We start from the raw sequence: 19,504 nt of genomic DNA on the forward strand, positions 1-19,504 counted from the left end.
AGAAAAGACCGTTAAGTCCACCCTGTTAAAGGATTTGAATCTGATTCACTTGTTAGGATGAAATAGTAGATCTGACTTACAACTTAGTTGCTGATTAGATCCTTGAAATGCTGATCATGTCTTTGTGATAGATAAAACTTGACTGCTTCTGATTTGACCTTGCTGTATACCTTTCTCTACTACTGATTCGGATTCACATTCACTCTTCTCAAAACATTACTCCTTCATTATTGCTTGGGTATGATACAATACATTGCATATATACCAACTCAATTCTCATAATTAAAAGGTTAGCCAAAACACAAGATAACACCAATATTATTGAGTCAACCCAAATGTAGAAACTCGAGCTCTAAAAGTCAACTTGGTGACCTTCTAATACTCGACATCCACTAAATTACTTGGCATCATCATGCATTTAGTAGAATTAGAGGCTCGGTTCATACTAATCACTCAACATAGCTTCAAACTTAGTGAACATTGAAGACTCAGTAGATATAGTGTCACTCAGTAAACTCTACTCATCCCATCACTCGGTTACCACTGGATTCAAATCACAAGAACTAATGACTCGGTAGATATTGTGGAGCTCGGTAACCACTAACTACTCGGTGATAACTACTAGACTTCACACTGCCTGTTTTCACTCGGTAGCATCTAGAATGCTTGGTGTGAACTATGAAACCTAGTAACCATTGAATTGCTTGGCAAACACTTGAGACTGAATGATGAACTCGGTAAGTGTATAGAATTATGAATAAGTGTTGTTACTAATGATAAACATAACTTAATGCTAACAATCTCCCCCTTTGGCATTAGTGACAAAAACACTTATTGGCCAAAATCTACATATAGTGTCATGCTAATTTTTGATTTTTTAAAATTTGTATTTGTAATTCTACTTTATATACATTTTCACATATCTCCCCCATACAATGTACATATTATATTGAGTGTATATACAATTATTTCTTCTTCTTTACAAATCTCTCCCCTTTTATTCTATACACATGTCTCTCCCCCTTTTTGACAATAATGCCAAAGATTTGTACACAACATACTTATACAGAGATACTAAAATGTGAGAGAAACTCAGAATGTACCTTAAGAATAAGAGCTAATATCTTATCCTAGTTTTCTTGCAAAATTTTACAAGTTTGAAGTGCCACTTGAACTTTTGTTGAGAGTTCAATCATATGATCTGTAATTGAAAAATTGTTATCATGGATCAATGTTTTTGAATAAGCAATGTGCTTATGTATTGAGTCTATGATTTAAAGGATCATGCTATGGATGTCTATTAATGTAGATCTGATCCTTGCTTCCTCCCTCACCAATTCTACCTACATATCAGATAGGAATCTGACCTTCATGTGATGTGCTGAGCTTGAGCTGGGGTCAAGCTACAACTTTTGAGCGTTGGCCTTCAGATCCTCATCTATATTATTTAGTTTTTCCTTTATTTCCTTTGTATACTCGGTAACATCACATTTCTTGGCAAAAAGAGATGTTACATTTGTGAAAGAATTTTCAAGATTAGCCAAAATTGAGGAAAGCTCTACCTGATGAATAGCAATATGCTAAGCAATGTGCTCAAGCACTTTATTGTCAAACTTTTTGTCAACTTTTTCAATCAACTTTTATTGACCAGTAGAGTCCTCATTGAATTTATTTACTACTTCTTCTAATTGTAACAAAATATGTTGAGATGAATCAACATCCATGCCTATAGCCTCTATTAAGATATTCTTTGCACTTTCAATGATTCAGACCACATGTCCTTGAGGGCAGGATCCACTGAGAAAGGGATACCAAGATATCTAGTGATCTTATTGGGGCCTCTCCAAAGAAAATTGTATTGAGGAAACCAATCCGGGGGCTGCACATCCCACTCCAAACAAACTGATTTGGCTTGAGATATTTTAGCCCCAGATATAGAACAAAAGAAACTAAGTTTATATTGCAAAGCCTTAAAATTTCTTTCTAAAAGCTCAAAGAACAACGTGGTATCATCCGCAAACTGGCAATTGATGAGCTCTTCATCATTAGGCAAATAGATACCTCTGACATCAGGAGATAAAGAATTATCTCTGAGAATATAGAAGAGAGCCTCCGAAGCAATCACAAAAAGAGATGGTGCCAGAGGGCACCCTTGTCTAATGGATCTCCCTAGAGAAAAAGGAGCAGAAAGAACACCGTTAGCTTCAACTTGAGCACAAGCATCACTAAGAAGCACCTGCACAGTATAACTTAAACTTTTCTTTTTTAATAAAAGTGGTTAAATTATTACTATTATTTTACTTTTATAAAAATAAATTAAACAATATTATTTTTTAATTATATTTTATAATGACATTAACACTAACCAATCAAATCCAAGAATTTAAAAGATTATATGAGATCTCAAATGTTTATATCTTTTTCTAATTTTTCATTATTTTATAAATCACATTTTTCATCCATTCTATTGGTCCATACTATTTTTGGTGGGGTAGAAAATTAATTTTTTTTCAACAAAAAATACAAATATTTTCTAAAAACTTCATCTTGTATTAATGAATGTATTAATTATAACTTTCTCTTTTACACATTTGTGACAAGTTGATAAGATTTTATTTTTTCAATCATTTTATCTTCCACCTCACACACAACATGTCTAATCAATATTAATTATCACAATCTATTAAATATTTTTAATTTCTTATTTTAAATATATTTATTATTAATTTTACATTGATGTTTATTTTTTACTATTTGATATAATTTCAATATGTTATATCTTTGTATTTGAATTTTTTTTTTTTATAACTTTTTTTTTATAATAAAAGTAGTTAAATTAGTACTACTATTTTATTTTTATAAAAAAAAATTAAAAAATATTGTTTTTTAATTATATTTTATAATAGTGTTTGTAATATGTATAATTGATAAGTGTTAAATTTTTTAAATTATATTAATTATTATTATTAATATTTTTTATTTAAACAATTTATCATTTAGTTTAAATACATTTAAAACTTAAATATATATTTTAATATTAAATTAATAATTATATTTTATATCAAAAAACATACTAAAGAAATAACCACAAAATAGAAATAATTCAATTCTAAAAGATATATAAATTATTATTAGGTTTTTATAAACTATGTATTCAAATTAAATAGTTATATTTTATTTCTTATTTATTACATCATATTTATTCATCAACATCAAATTTATATGTATTACATCTATTTATTATTTACAAATGTACATATTAAATTATATAGATATTATTTCATAATTAAAAATTACTTAATTTTATGAAAAAATTGGAAATACAAAACATTAAATAGTAAACCTTTTCTAATTGTGTAAAATTGAACAATTAGTTTTACTTATAAAATATTTTTATATTTCAATAAATTACATTTTTTCTTATAGAAGTGTGAGTTTTAATATAAAAATTAAATTCTCAATTTCATTAATTAAAATATAATATATTTTAATTCTTTATTATAACCATGATTTTATTTTGACCATTTGTTTTATTAAGAAAAATAATTATATTTAATTCTCTCTCTCACACACAACTTATGTTGGTATCATCCTACCTTACTATTTTCTCTCTTCCTCTTCCTCTTCTATATTATCTATCATTTTTTCCTCTGCATATATGTTTATATTGTTATTGTTGTATACTATTATTTATCTCTATCTATATCTCTATCCTAGTTTTTGTCCAGTGCTAATGATTAAAAACAATGTGAGTTCCATTTGATAATCAAGATGAGAATAATACATAGTTGGGGGAGTTATTCCAACTACTTATGGTTGTTTAGTAACATGCATGGTATGGTTAAACATATAATGTGATACTCCAAATGCTTCATTTCTATAATTCAAATATTGGTATGAATATCTTTCCTCATTGCACATAATTTAAATTGTCAACTTAGAAGGTGCAAATTTGTCAAAAGCATATGTATTGATCGTAGTATGATATTAAGTACTTAGTGCCATATTGGGAACTTTGGCCTCTTATTCTTGGGCTTAAATGTCCAAAGATATAATAATATAGCACGAGAACTTAACAACAAAATATGAGCCATCCTATCATATCACAAGTGCATTTCTAAAACGAGAATTTAACAACAAAATTTGAGCAATCATATCAGATCACAAGTGCATTTCTACGCAAAAATTAATGCATTCATAATGTTAATTTAAATTCTCACTCATCTACACCTCTACAACTACTCTACAACTATTATGCATTCAGCAAGAACTATGACACATTGCGTCTCTTGTTTAAGACTTGCAATTTTGTCTTTTAAAGTTGGGCAGCGATTTGGAGATATGTTTTTAGCATTGAGAACCACATTTCTATAACTCTCGCACATGCAATGACCTTGGAGGACGATTTCGAACATAAAAGCATAGGTTTTTGGAATTGGAAAAACGCGTTTTTATGCGTTCTATATATGAATGTTTTACTGCTGTTTTTCGCCAATCAATAAAATATATCGTTTCCCTCGCAGACACTGTGGTACGTATGATAATTGTATTAAGTGTTGTGTTGATTTCCGTGCACTTAGAATGTATGTCATTATCCTGGTTGATTTCTTTCTTCATTAATCCTATCCTATTCGCCGCTAATGATTTCCTTAACCTCAGTCGGCCATTGATACTGTTATCTATTATATTTAATTTCTATTATCAGTCAGTCCGCTAAGATTAATTTTTTGTTGAATATGGTCGGCCTAAAATTTCTGTTGCCCAAATTTACTATTAAGAGAGGCTGTGATTTAGTGGTCTTAAGAGTATTTATTTGTGAGGGCATGCCACTTTTCTATGGGCACCTTGTATTAGGAGAATATTTCAACAGCAAAACAGCAATGTTCTCGTTCTTTTGAATTTGAAATTTGGGAAAGGAAAGAAAACAAAGAATTGAATCAAATATCTGTCCAAATGCACTCCTATTGTCATGAAATCCTTCAAATCATTTTCTAAATCATTCAACAATGGAATGCTGAGATCCTAATTGCCTAAGACAAAATGTCAAAACACTAAAGCCAAAGTTTATTAGGGGTTTGAATTTGTTTCAGTGGCGAACTGCGGGGGAAATTCACCAAGTGAGTTGCAGGCAAAAAATTACACTGTTACTTGCAAAAAAGTCATGAAATTCTTGCAGAACTCGTTGCAAAATTTTATCATCTTGCAAAAAATTTGGTGAGTTCTTGCAAATGAAGTGAGAATTATTTGAGTTTTCAAACTATTGCTCAGTCATCGTTGCTTTTAATCTTGAATAGTCCCCGGGTAAATAAAAAAGTTATAGTTTGCTTGCTTGTCACTTATTGATATTTTCATATCTTCCCATTCTTGCAACTTGTCTAGAATAGCTGGTAAAAAATGGTGGCATGACAATGAGTTAAAGAAGACAAAGATTCACTATTTCACAAGTTGGAAGGATGGTGTCAAAGTTGGACTCAGATGTTGAATCATTAAGAATTGCCACAAAGAGGTTTTACTACCATTGCAAACTAGAAACTTTGTGTCACAGGTTATAGACAGGTTCGAATTTGTAGCTTTATTATTTGCTTGACCACACTGTCAAACCCAAAAGTGGCCAGTTGTTTTCTGGTGTTTGATGAAAAATAAGCTGAATCATGCCATTATGAACGAAGGACATATAGATCATATGCAACAAATAAGAAAGCTTGCAAATTTAAAATATTAATGAGCTCTCAAACACAACCACTGAGTGCTATAACATTGATTTAGCTCAAGGAAGTTTGGCATTAGTAACCCCCTTATGAGAAATCATTGGATGATATCTTTTTATCATACAAATAGATGAAAATGTAAATTACCAATATCATGTGGTCTATGAGTGAAGATAAATTTAGATTTTCTCTGACTACAAGATAACTTGCCATTACATGGTCTATAATTTTTTTGCAAGCACTATGCCATAGTGTAGACTCCAAGTTTTTCAATTGACATTTGAGAATGGAAATTGCACATGCTGTAATTGTATTAAAATGGTATGAATTCTTGGAATATTTTGGCAAGCCACTGGTAAAAAACGTCAGCAACCATTACTTGTTTTGGAGGAATTTTCATAATGGCTATATTTAAAAGTTCAATATTTAAGAAATTGAATTAAGGAAGACATTCTTTATAAACCATATTTTTGGAGTCTAGCTACCCAACTTATATGCATTTATTATTTTCTTTAAATAGAGGTTGCTCCCTTAGCTTCTCTTTGCCAGAACAAAGCTTCTTTAATAGATGAATTCAATAGACTCACAGCTTAAAATATTTGGTGGCGTGGGGAAGAATTTATGGTGTGGCTAATCTGGTTTATATAGCATCAGCTTTAGTCTTTTAGAGGAGTATCATGAATGCTTGTCACCCTGTGGTATTCAATAGATGGTACGCTTTCCATTCATTTTCAAAAATTTCATTCATAAAATATTTATTTTTCACAGTTCAGTCAGTATTTACTCATTAGATTCTAATTTATAGTTTTGGGCTTTTGAAAACCTCTAAAGTGCACAACTGAACTTACAGTACTTTGCATATCGTTCATATCAAAATTTTATAAAACTCATATTGCTCCTCTTTCTTAAAATACTATATTCTGTAATAATTATCATTTAATTTATATAACTTGTTTTCTGATAGTTGTCTGCAGGTTTGATAGAAAGAAAAAGCAGAGTTCTTCCATTTTTATCAATCATGCTATTGGTGTTCATTACGTTCTTTTCCAGTCTCTTCATTATATAACCTACTCATGAACCTTACATAGGAGGCCGGAGCTTTTAATAACGTGCCAACAGAGGACTGAAGGAACTATTTGGGGAAAAGCATCCGAGTCAAAAGCTTTCATGGAAAACCTTTCACAGGCTAATGCCTTTGAATTGGTCAAATCAATAACTCCACCTCTTGATATTGGCCATCATAAGGGTCAGGCAGGTGATGATTTTTATTGATCTCTATTTATTGAAACTGGAGTATCTATTCAATATTTTCCACTTCAATGGAAAGTAGTATGTTAGTCAATTCAATTGAATTGCCTATTTACTTCTTAAGTCTTCCCACAAAACCACATCTATTGTTGAAAGAAAGTTGACAAACATTAACTTATCTTCTATTGCAGTAGAAAGAAGTATGTTTATCAATTGAAAAACATTACACTATTTGAAAATGGTTAGCAAATGTTATTGCAGTCTTATGATTCCTACAGAGGTTATAGAATGTTTGATTTAAAACAGGGAAACTACGAGGCATGTCTCTAGGTACTTGTGAGTAACCCTCTGTAACCAAGTACTTCCATACTTCCTCATATCCATACCATTATTGTTGCTACTGATCCAGGTATCTTCTGGGTTCTGCTATTATTCTGGGTACCTGACTCTTGAAATTACACATATGTAAAAAACAGCATTGATTCAAATAAATAAATGGCAGTAAAGAAAAACCAGAGCATAAAAAGTAAAATAAAATCTATGAAACAATTTGTAAAAGATCAATTACACTGCTGCTAGTCCCATTGCATCTGGTTCCAAAGACAATTACTGATTTGGATGCAATCGGTGGAGCAATATGATTATGATTATTTGTTAACTTGTTTTTTGAATTTGATTATGACCATATAATACCTTCCTCTTGAAATTATTTGAATAGAAAATATACAGCTATATGACATACAATGTCATAATTCATTTACTATATTGGATTATAATTATCATTAGTTTTTTAATTTTGATTTTCTTTTTGGGTTTATTTCATGCATATAACATCAATATTATGGTAAATTTTGGTTATAAATCTTTAGCTTTTCTTTATGGATGTTGTAAATAGCTAATAATTTACAAAGAACTACGGCTAGCCTTTTTTGGACAATTAAGTTTCAAATAAATCCTACCATACATTTTCCAAAAAAAAAAAAAACTAATTGCATTTTAAGAAAGGAAAGTACATTACAACTAATTTCAAAATAAAAAAATGCATCATGGATTTGCAAATTTGCTCTTGAAGACTAGGTTGCAGCTAGCAAGAAGGGGGAGAAGGTATCATTGGGGCGTTTATCCACCCAACCATGGATTGTAATTCAATCCCCCTTGCCCACTTCATTCTTGAAGCAAGCCTGACCCTCCGCAAGGGATGGTCAATGGTTGTGTCAAGTATCTGGGATCTGGTGTAAGATGACCTACAACTCAGTCGGTCGTACCCCATAGCCCAACTGCTAACTTAGTACGACACCTGAATACAATTGTATCCAGTGATCTTAATCCGACTATCATCTAATTTGTACACCTTGGCCAAGGATTTAAATCAATTAGAGTCAACATTTCACCCTTCCCACTTACACATTACTCTAGTTTTCCTTGAACTAAATTGTCTGAAGGACTTCCACGCTAGACATTCTAACTTTTAACTCAGTTTCTATTTGCAGACTAGCTTGGTTTCATGGCAAAATGACCCCTAACTCTACTTTGATTATTTATAAAGGTAGAATTAGTAGCTTCTGCTGATTAATGAATGTTTCTGTCTGCAACTTAATAAATGATTTATTAAACATCTTTCAGTTTCATACCTCTATCTAGACTGTTCAACTTGATAACCTTCATGCTTACATTGGTTTAAACAGTTTTGGAGTAATCACTTATAATCAGATTTAATTTACTTGTTATTGACAACATTCTCATTCTCGTTCTTTGTTAAATTATTCAAATGTATGACTAGTATATTAGTCTTAAATAGGGAATCACTGCAACCATATTCTATTTATTATGAGAAGTAATTGGTAAAATACTTGCTTGTATTAACAGTGATCAAGAGATCAATATATACAAAAGAATCAATGGTGCTTCCTTAGGAAACGATCCTCAAGAATAGAAACATTCTATTCTAGCTCACAAATAACTAACAACTAACTAAATATTAGAAAGATTCTAATATTTACAAGATAACCATTAAATAGAAATAGAAACTATCTATTATCGTAATACCCTCCCTTGATGATTAATCTATCCACTACACCAAGTTGTCCTTTGAAGTTGATGAACTTATCTGGACCAAGAGGCTTGGTGAGAATGTCTACAGTCTGATCCATTGTAGGAACATACTGCAAGTCTATTGCCTCATCTTCAACCAGCTGCCGTGTGTAGTGACAGTGAACATCCACATGCTTCATGCTTGGTTCATTCATGGAAGACTGGGTTCTGTGCTAACTTGATAATGCTTTCGTTATCAACAAACAAAGTTGTCGGGCTTGCTGGTGACATCTACATATACCCAAGCATTCAAAGATTCTAAATGCTTCACAATGTGCTCTAACTGACCCTCTGTATTGAACCTCTATAGAGGAGAGAGAAATTGCTTGCTACTTCTTATTGGTCGATGATGACACCAGATCCCAATTTGAACACATCCCGAAGTTGATTTTCTATCGTCAACAAAACTTGCCCAATTTGAAGCTGTGAACCCATCGAGTCTAGGATTAGAACTCCAAGAGTAAACAAGTCCATAATCTGTAGTGCCCTTCACATAACAAGCACATGCTTTGCTCCCATCCAATGATCAGCCTTCGGGGCTTTCATAAAGCATGAGATGTAGTTGACTGTGAAGCTGATATCAAGTCTAGTAGCAAAGAAGTAGATGAGGCTGCTTACTAATTGCCTGTATGTAGTATTATCAAGTGGAGGAGAACCAGACTTGGCCGATTACTTCAGACCTTTTTCCATGGGTGTAGATGCAAGCTTGCAATCCTGCATACGAAACTTGTCTAACCGGCCTTGACATAGTTGGATTGAGAAATGAATATACCAGAAGACTGTTGTCAAACCTCAACACCTAGGCAATAATGCATAAGCCCAAGGTTTGCCATATTAAAAGATTGACATAAACTCTATTTGATTCCTTGAATTAAAGATGCTGAACTGCCATTAATGATCAATTCATCCACATAAATGACCAAAAGGATGATATCATTGTCAGTCGTCTTGATGTACTAATTTGAGGTTGATAAACTCCTGTGGAAGCCTTGATCACTTAGGTACTTATCAATTTTCATGTACCATTGTAAGGACCCTCCTCATATGTACTTATCAAATATGAATCCTATGTTAAAATTGTTATAGGAGATTGTATCAGAAATGAATTAATGTTTTATGTTGAGAATGTCCTAAAAGAAACTAAGATTAGTTTATTCATTCATGTTTTAGATACTTAGTGATTCAAGAACTACTACATCACGTCGACTGTTTAAAATATTAATTTTTACTAATGATGGTATGAAGTGTTTTCACTTGATAATGAGGATGTTAATTTTGTAACACGATGATTAAGTTATATGCAATTCATATGGTACGATATGCCCTATTGGTGATGTTATGATGTTTAGGTATATGCATGCCTAACGATGATTATACTAAAATTTTAAATTTGAATTAATGAATAAAGTTATGTTATGTGAGGCCTCGCCCCGACCCTTCGTAGCATAGTTGATACCTTATTATTATTTTTTGATACTCACGACTCGAGATGTCGAGACACTACCTGATGCTTTGAACATATTATATTATTTTATGTTGTGTGATGTTTACTTTCAGATATTTGAGTTCGTCATTTAATGCTTTATGAACATGTATGTTAGGAAGTAAGTAAATGTAGGATTGAGACTTTGATTTAAGATATTTTAAATGGTTAAGAATTATGTAGGATGAAGAAACCTTTATTGATGTATGTTTTAATTTATGTAAATTTCTGATACGTATACATTTATGTACATGTGATTTTACGGGACTACTGATGTGTGCAATGAGTGTGCAGATATTTAGTCGAGAAAACCCTACGGAGGAACAGAACTGATCTCTATGTGCTAATTTTGGAAACCTTGTTGTTCGTAATTCATGTATTTGTATTGTAAGATGTATGTATGTATCTTCTTTGTTCAGTGAATGTTAATATTCGTAATTATGTTCTTTTAGTGTCGCTTGACACTCGTAAATTGTTTATGTGCTTCAGTGTGCTGTTTAGGTTTAGTTGTTTAACCTTTGGACCCAAGTTGGTTTAGTTAGTGTCAGTTTTCTATTAGGTTCTTAATCGAGGTTAGTCATCCCTTAATCCGGATTAGTGTTTAATCTGCAAGTTAGAGTAGTTAGATGGACCTATTTTATTCCTAGATTTTTATTTGGCTCTAAACCTCTTTCCTAAGGCTTAAAACTTGATATTATTATACCCAAAGGGTATGGGTATGGGTTAGGGGTCTTTTCCAACCCCTAAGCCCCTTTTATTGACTTTTGAGGTCACTCAAAAAGTCCCTTTTTGCCTTTGTGCGAAAATTGACCATGGTTATCTTGAGTTACCTCACCTCATCTCCACTTAGTGGTTAACCTTAGGATTGGTTGAGTTAGAAACTTCTAGATTTTTAGGTGAATGGGGGAAGTTATTGCCCTTTTTGGTGGTTGAGTTTGGATATTATTTAGAGGCCCTTTTTAGAGTAGTTTTGGGTTGTTACCCAATCTCTACATTTAGAGAGAAGCTTTTGAAGGTTGAAGGAAGGAAGTGGAAACTCTACTCAAACTTGTTCATTGCCATTACCTCTTTGTGAAGGTTGGAATTCTCATCTCCCTTGTTTAGATTTCATTCTTGTTTCATGCTTATGCTACCTTGCTGTTGTTTCAATGTTTGTATATTTGTGGGTATGTTGGGAAGCTTTGGAAACCATGTTATTTTTGGTTGATTTCCTTTCATGTTTATGTTGCAATTTTGAGATTTTTCTTGCATGGGTGTTTTGGTATTACTCACCCTTGGAGAGGGCAGAAGTGACCAATTTTGGGAAAGGTCTGTTTAGTCGGACTCCATCCAGTGTAGAGTCTCTTCTCAGAATGAGAAGAGGGAGAAAAGGTAGGGTGTTATGGGCCCCTACCTGTCAGCACAAACTTTGTATGATTTTGGTATGTTGAAATGGAAGAACGAAAGTTCTTGGTATATAGCCCCGATTGGGTATCTGTTTGGTGTTGTGCTTGACTTCTCCTAGTTAGAAGAATCCACCTTTCCCTAGTGTTGATTCATTGTGAATCTTATAGTGAAAACCATGTATGAATACGCATGTTTGATTGTCTCTTGGTTATGCTTGTTGTCACCTGATCAGAATTCTGTTCCATCCATGGTTCTAGAGATGTGTTGCAGAAATGTTATAAATCCCTTGATGAGGGTCATGAAGAAAATTCAATTATATTGTTAAAATTTGGGATTGATATCCTATGTAAATTTTGGTATTTCAAACCTTGGTGGATTGGCATTGAAGCCGGGTTTTCTTCCTGATTCTTTCCCGGCTGAGCCCTTGAATCAGGTTTGCCAATAAAATTGGTGATTGAGTAAAATTGCTTGTCTTGTGATAAATTTGTAAATTTTAATTAGATGGATGCATATCAGGAAATAGGATGGAAAATTAGATAAAATGGTAACATTCAATTTTATGCAATCTTGAGTTCAATTTCGTTTTTAAAAAAAAAGGATATGGTTGATATTTCGATTCAATTTCATGCTTTATTAGAGATAAAATAAATCTTGCAATTTTGTGTTAACAAATTATTGAGCTCTAAGTTATAAAACCCATTTAAAAATATATATATATGCCCCTTGATTAATTAAATGAGTTGAAATTTTTTTAAAAAAAATCAAACACTTAAAAAAAATATATACTTGAGAAAATTTATGTTTAGAGCAAAATTGCTCTCTGCCTTTTACATGAAGAGACTTTTAATTCCCCTATAACAGAGAATATTCTCAATAAAATCCCTTTTGTAAAACCTTTATTTAAATATAATCAATATTAAAAAAAAGTGCAATAAAAGAAAAAATATCTAGATTATCCTATGACTCTTACCTTTACCCACACCTAGAAAACTTTAAATCTTAACTCCTAATTCTCTTCCCTCCTATGCTAGGAGTTGACAAAGCCTCCAAGGTCAGCAAAAGTACCTCTCACATGGCCCTATGTCAGACTTGACATGACAAGTAGGCCAAGCTAGAAGAAAATGGGAATCATTGAACTCTAGCATGTATTTAAGAGCAATGAAAAGCACTTTTTTTGAAACTCTTTTTACCTCCACTTGACTTGGGCGCTCAAAACTCTTGGGATATCATGTTGCTGCGTTTTTCAAGCCTTGGGAAGAGTGTGGAGGCATGGGGAAGCACCCATGTCCTTGGGGTTAGGTTAAATGTTAAAGTGTTAGAAGGTTGGTGGGGTTAGTTAGGAGGTAGGGGGTTAGAATAGTAAGTCAAGTTAGGAATTGTTTAATATTAGTTAAAAGTTAGTGGTTGTGAGGTGTTGGTAAAGGTTAGTTAAGGGTTAGGATATGTTTTTAAGTTTTAATGTTAGTATTAGTATTGGATTATAATTAGTTTTTAGTTAATAGGTGGAAGTGAGTTGTTAAAGTTTAGTGTTAGAATAAGCTAGATGTTAAGTGTTTAAATAGGTGAGTAATAAAGTTAGAGTAGGAATTAATTAACATGTAAGATATTCTTTCAAACAAAGGTGGATTTATTACTATTAGATATATAAAGTGAGTGTTTGATTATAAGTTATGCTCTATAAGTTTCATATTTAAATATAAATGTTAGTAATTATTTTACGATTAGAAGTTATATGTTAGGATTTAGTTTTAAATTCAATAGGCATTTGAAATTTGATTTTCATTTTTATGATTGAAAATATTAAAAAGGTTGGTAAAAGGTATTATGAACATTAGTCTATAGAATTAGTATTGAAATTTTAACCGTGATAGTAATGAGAGTTAACCCATGTCCCTTGATGTATGAATATGTGTATAATTAGATTTAAATAATGAATGAACATAAGCTTTATATTATTTTATTAAATAATTAATTAGATATGATATTATTGTTATTAATATTTTGATTTTAAGGTGTCATCAGGACATGTTAATGTGCATGTAATGTTTAAAAGGGGTTGTAAGATGAAATTGACTAGACATCTTGAGTTGGTAAATTGGATTATGTTTGAAGATGGAATGAATATTGTAAATGATTTAATAAAAATTAATTAATGACTTTAACTAGTTTAAAAGTTCATTTAAATAATGGACACAAAGTATTAAGGTAATTAGATGATTTTTTTCTGAAATGATGAGACTGTTCCACCTGAGAGATTGAACCAAAACACAAATGAATATGAAATAACTTGATAACCTAATAGAACAAATGAAACTTTATGAACTAAAATGACATGATTTATGGAAGGTTCAAATTAAGGTTGACTTAGTCAACAATTAGGGTTTAGTCAACCCAAACTTTGTGTTTGTATAACACCATGATTTGAGTGTGCCAAACCTATACAGTTTGGTCGGAATGTCAACTTTGCATCTTACTAAAAAAATAACCACTTCTCACTCTAACGCTTGGTCAAACCTTTCATAACTTTCAAGGTAACATGTATTACACATAGTGGATTAATTAGCTTAGTTTTAAAAAAAAAATGGTGTGTTTTTGCCCAAAATTTTTGGCATGACAACCATTCCCTACGGGCCTACTTCAAACCATAGAGAGCTTTCACCAATCTAAGAACCTTGTGTTCTTTACTAGCAACCTTGAAACTAGGAGGTTGTGTCATGTAGACCTCTTCTTGTAGGTAACCATTTAGTAAAGCACTCTTGACATCCATTTGATAGACCTTCCAACCAAATTGAGCTGCCATGGCAAGGACTAATTTGATAGTGCTCATCTTTGCTTTTGGAGCAAAGGTCTCCTCATAATCAATGCCTTGATGCTAAGAAAAGCCCTTTGCAACTAAATGAGCTTTGTACTTATCCAAAGTGCCATCAAACTTATATATTATTTTGTAGCCTCATTCGCAGCCAATGGGTTTCTTGCCTGATGGAAGATCAGAAAGGACCTAATTGTTATTCTTCAACAGGCTCTGGTGTTTAGGCTTTATGGCCTGCTCCCACTTTGGAATTCCTTTAGCCTTAGAGTAGTCTGAAGTTCAAACACACTGTGAATGTTGGCTATAAGAGAGAAATTAATTGTCTCTATAGATTTTCTATTTTTCTAAGCAGTTCTTCCTTTGATGAGCTCATCATCTCGAAGATCAACAAGTGTTTTAGCCCACCACTTAGGCTGGAGAGAAGGACTAACATTAGCATCGAGAGATGCTCTATGATCAGGTTCCTTATCAGAAGAATCTGCATCAAAATCAGGTTAAGCATCGGCATATCTAGGTGGTCCTATAGGAGAATTGATAGGTGTTTGTACAAGAATCATTGGTATAATTGGAGCTGTAGGAGCTGCTAGAGCCCTCCCAAATCATGAGCCTTCAAAGGCTAATCTCCTGGACCACGAACAAGGGTAATAGGCATGAATGGTCCTCATTGCTCGTCAAAGAGTACATCATGACTATACAAGAGATAAGATGTCTGAGTGTCAATCAAGCGCTAGGCTTTGTGAAGACTATTGTACCCAACAAGCATGAATTTCTGACTCTTGACATCCAACTTGGTGTGTGATGCATCAGAGATCCAGACAAGCAAGAGAACCATAAACCTTCAGGCGATTGATTTTGGGCTTACACCTAAACCAAGCATTCTCTAGAGTCTTACCTTTGATCGCCACAATGGGTGACCGGTTCAAAAGATAAACTGCAGCTTTAACTGCTTCAGCCCAAAACTTCTTTGGAACATGTCTTTGTGCGAGCATGGATCGAGCCATCTCAATACATTGTTCTGGTTTGGTATGTGGTTAATTGGCGCTTGATGCCATGAATATTACAAAAGCTAGAAAACTCATTAGAACACAATTCCCTCCTATTATCTAAGCTAAGAGCAATAATAGATTCCCTAGACTCTTTCAAAGAGAGGTTTAAACATTTGAAATATAGTAAACAAATGTGATTTCTTTTTAAGAAAATAGACCCACATTTTTCTGCTGAAATCATCAACAAGAAACAGAAAATAGATGGACCAAAGAACAAAAGCAGTAGACATAGGGCCACAGATATTGACATGAACAAGTTAAAGTACTTGAGAAGCCCTACATGAATTGACACCTTTGAACGGTGTGCGATGTTGCTTCCCAGCTTGGCATGCATCACAAACTCCAAGCTGTTGAGTCTGAATCTATGACAATCTGAGGATAAGCTCTTCCCAAGCAAGCCGAGAGAGATAATGCCCATTTAAGTACCCATACGGTTGATGCTAGAGTGAACTGATAGGAGACTGTTGAGTAGCCATAGCTAAGTCTTGGGAATCTCCAGAATCAGCTAGTCTGAAAAGACCATGATCCTCAAGGCCAACTGTAACAACAAACCGAGTCTCCCTATTAGTGATGGTGTACTGATGTGAACTAAAGGTGACATCCAATCGTGGAGAGTGTCGTGGTAGCTGACTGATTGAGAGTAGATTTTGTTCCATCCCTAGAACACAGTGCACATCGAGAAAAATGAGATTCCTCTTGGTAGACTGAATTTGAATCTTGCCTTTGTTGACAACAGTGCAATCTTCCCCTTCACCAAAAATAACTGAACTCAAAAAGGCTAGTAGCTAGTGAACCAGTCTCTCCTGTGTGTGAAATGACGAGAAGCACATGAATCAATGTACTAGGCATACGACTTGACATGATTTGCAGGTCTTTTAGCCATTAAGGCGTAAAACCTAGATTCTGTTTGCTCAGTGTGCTCTGCATTGCTTGCTTTGGGCTGAAAATTAGATTGCTCAGATTAGGTAGCTAAGCATTCCGACATTCAAACTTCATGTGACCATACATGTGGCAGTAGTTGCATTGAATGTTTTTTTTCTTGGAGCCTTTTGATGTTGGAGCAGAGGACTTCTGCTGAGAAGATTGTTGTGAATGAAACTTTCCCTTATCCTTTTGAAAGGATTTAACAACAGAAGCTTTCTTTGTGGAGGTGGAGGTGGCGCTGCTACTGAACGACTGTTTCCATCGATCTTGTTGAAGCAAAATTGTGCAAAGATTCGTGAACTTTAGATCAACACTAGCAAAAGTGATGTTTAGAGTCTCAATAAAATGCTTGTAGGACTTGGGTTAATTTTTGAGGGTTATTACCACAATGTCCTCTTCCTCCATCTTGTGTCCAATGGTAAGCAATTGATCACAAATTTCCTAAATCTTATTGAGATGTTCTGAAGCAATTTCAGCTCATCCATGACAATATAAAACAAAGTGTTTTTGAGAAAGAAGGCTCTTCTTTTGTTTGAAATGTCGTGAAGTTTCTTGAGATGATCCCATATCTCGGCAGCTGTCGTGCTGGATGGAATCTGAGGGAGCTGATTATTAGCTACAGAGAATTTGAGAAGCATCATTGTGTCCTGATTATTTTGATCCCATGTATCCTGATCAGTACTAGGTGCAGTCAGACGTTGTATAACACCCAAAATAATTTGATTAATATTTAAATATTCAAAGATTGTTAGCATCTGCTGCTTCCATGTGCCATAATTCTGACATTGAATTTCCAATTTCCCTTGAGCAGAATATTTGTTAATGATGCCATGGCGTGTTTTCATTGAAAAATGTGAAAATCTATGAAGGCATGTATTGCGAGGCAAAAAATCATAAAACCAGAAAAAGTGAAAAGGTACCCAAAAAGAATATGCACTTTAAAAAAAAGTACAAGTCTTCAGAAAAAACATACAAGTCTTCAAAATCGCTTTAAAAATGGTGGATTTTGCATGAAAGTTTACAGATTCTAGGCGCGGATCTGATACTAAGGGGTTGAGAAACCTTATGGCGCCAAACACAGAAAATATATCCACGATCTGGAAGAAATAATGGTGTTTTTGTGTAGGTTGATGTCCAAGATTGCGCGAATTGCAGAAATTTGCCCAAACAAAGCCACGATCAGAGAAAAACCCCTTCAACATGCAGTTAAAAAGATGTCCACAGTAGGAGGAAATAATGGATGCAATTTTCAGATGAAAACCCTAGCCAAAAACAACTAAAAACTGATGTGATTTGTAGACAGAAAACAAACCACAAAAAAGGAGGATTTGGTTGCTCAGTCACAAAAAAACCTTATTTGGGTTTTTGAATAAACACAGTCCAAAAACTAGGCACAGAAAAAAAAAAAGTTTTTCAAAAAACAAGGAAAATTTTATTTGATTTTTTTATTTATTTAAAAAAAGATAGTTTTTAAAAGTATTTTCTTTCATAACATATTATGGGAAGTAATTGGTAAAATACTTGCTTGTTATTAACAATGATCAATATATACAAAAGTATAAATGATGTTTCTTTAAGAAACGATTGGCAAGAATTGGAACATTACATTCTAGCTAACATATAACTAACAACTAACTAAATATTAGAAAGATTTTAATATTTACAATAGATTACAGTAGATAACCATCAAATAGAAATAGAAACTATCTATTAGCGCAATACTATTTGCAAGTAACAATAAGCAATTATTATTAGCATGGGAAGCTGAGAAGATCCTTTTCTTGGTTAAGTTTAAATTTAGTAAAGAAAGAATGTTGGCCCTCTTTCTTTCCTAGACCACGACTTGTAAATTTGTTGCTGAAGGTGAGAATATAAATTTTCTTAATACTGTGCCAACTTGTTCTCTCTTATTTGACAGAGAAACAAGTGTCCTGTGACACCTAAAACAGTAATCAAAGTTCTTCTTTCTATGTTATTAGTCCTGTCCTATCGTTTCCCATTAATATCAAGAAACCAATTTGCATAAGGTGAACTAGTATTTAACTCCTTTCGTGCTATTATATATAATAACTACATTGTTTTGAACCTTAAAATCTCTCACTACAATATCCTTCCTTACACTACTGCTGGTTCAAGAAGAATGATTAGACATACAACTAAATTTAAAACTTTCTGCAACTGATTAAGAGTTGGTTCTCTCACTAAATCTCTGTTTTAAGAAAGAGCAGGACAGTCATTATTCTAAATTGTTTTGACCAGATTTGCTATTAACTGTGCAACTTTTCAATTAGAAAGGAATGGACAAAGAAAATCATACTTGCACAAGTTTCTTTTCCTTCATAACATCTGATTACCCGAAAGGATTTAATACACACAACCATGTACTAACATATCTTGTCTCTTATAATGTGTGAATTTTCTCTAAGTCCTTACTAAAAAGAAACAAAAACCTGATAACATTATGGTAATGTTTTGACCCAGAAATATAGATAAATAAAACATTTATCCTGGGAGAACCCTTCCACTTGAAGGGAAAAACCCAGCCGCACCACCAAATATCTCTTTTATTGATCGAGAAATGTTCATAGTACAAGGCTTTCACTTAATTGATTACAATACACTGGGCAATCTCATAAATAGATTGCATTTGACTCTTCATCTTACACACGAAGCTCTCTTCAAATCCCAAATGTAAGACCATTCAAATTTCCAAAATATACACCACTTAATATTTTCATATGCATGCCTCTTCGCAAGACGTATGACACGTCTTTTTAATATAATATTGACTTAAATATATTCACAAATA

The 19,504-nt window shown here is 33.0% G+C and overlaps 1 protein-coding gene across 9 annotated transcripts in view; it reads left to right on the top strand.

Moving 5' to 3' along the window:
* The first annotated feature begins 4,320 nt into the window (after positions 1–4,320).
* LOC149573244 (ATP-dependent (S)-NAD(P)H-hydrate dehydratase-like) overlaps positions 4,321–19,504 on the top strand; it is a 179,978-nt gene continuing 164,794 nt past the window's right edge. For 2 of the 9 annotated variants that reach the window (XM_089814439.1, XM_089814447.1), the window contains exons 1-2: positions 4,588–5,214; positions 6,797–6,963. In XM_089814439.1, coding sequence (XP_089670565.1) covers positions 5,162–5,214; positions 6,797–6,963 — 220 coding nt within the window. In that variant the 5' untranslated portion in view covers positions 4,588–5,161. Of the gene's footprint in view, positions 6,421–6,672; positions 6,964–19,504 lie in introns of all 9 variants that reach the window. The other 7 variants (XM_089814444.1, XM_089814442.1, XM_089814440.1 and 4 more) reach the window with 7 other exon arrangements.

This window comes from Cupressus sempervirens, chromosome 2, assembly GCF_028749045.1.
Source record: "Cupressus sempervirens isolate cs-2001-9-10 chromosome 2, ASM2874904v1, whole genome shotgun sequence".
Lineage (NCBI taxonomy): Eukaryota > Viridiplantae > Streptophyta > Pinopsida > Cupressales > Cupressaceae > Cupressus > Cupressus sempervirens.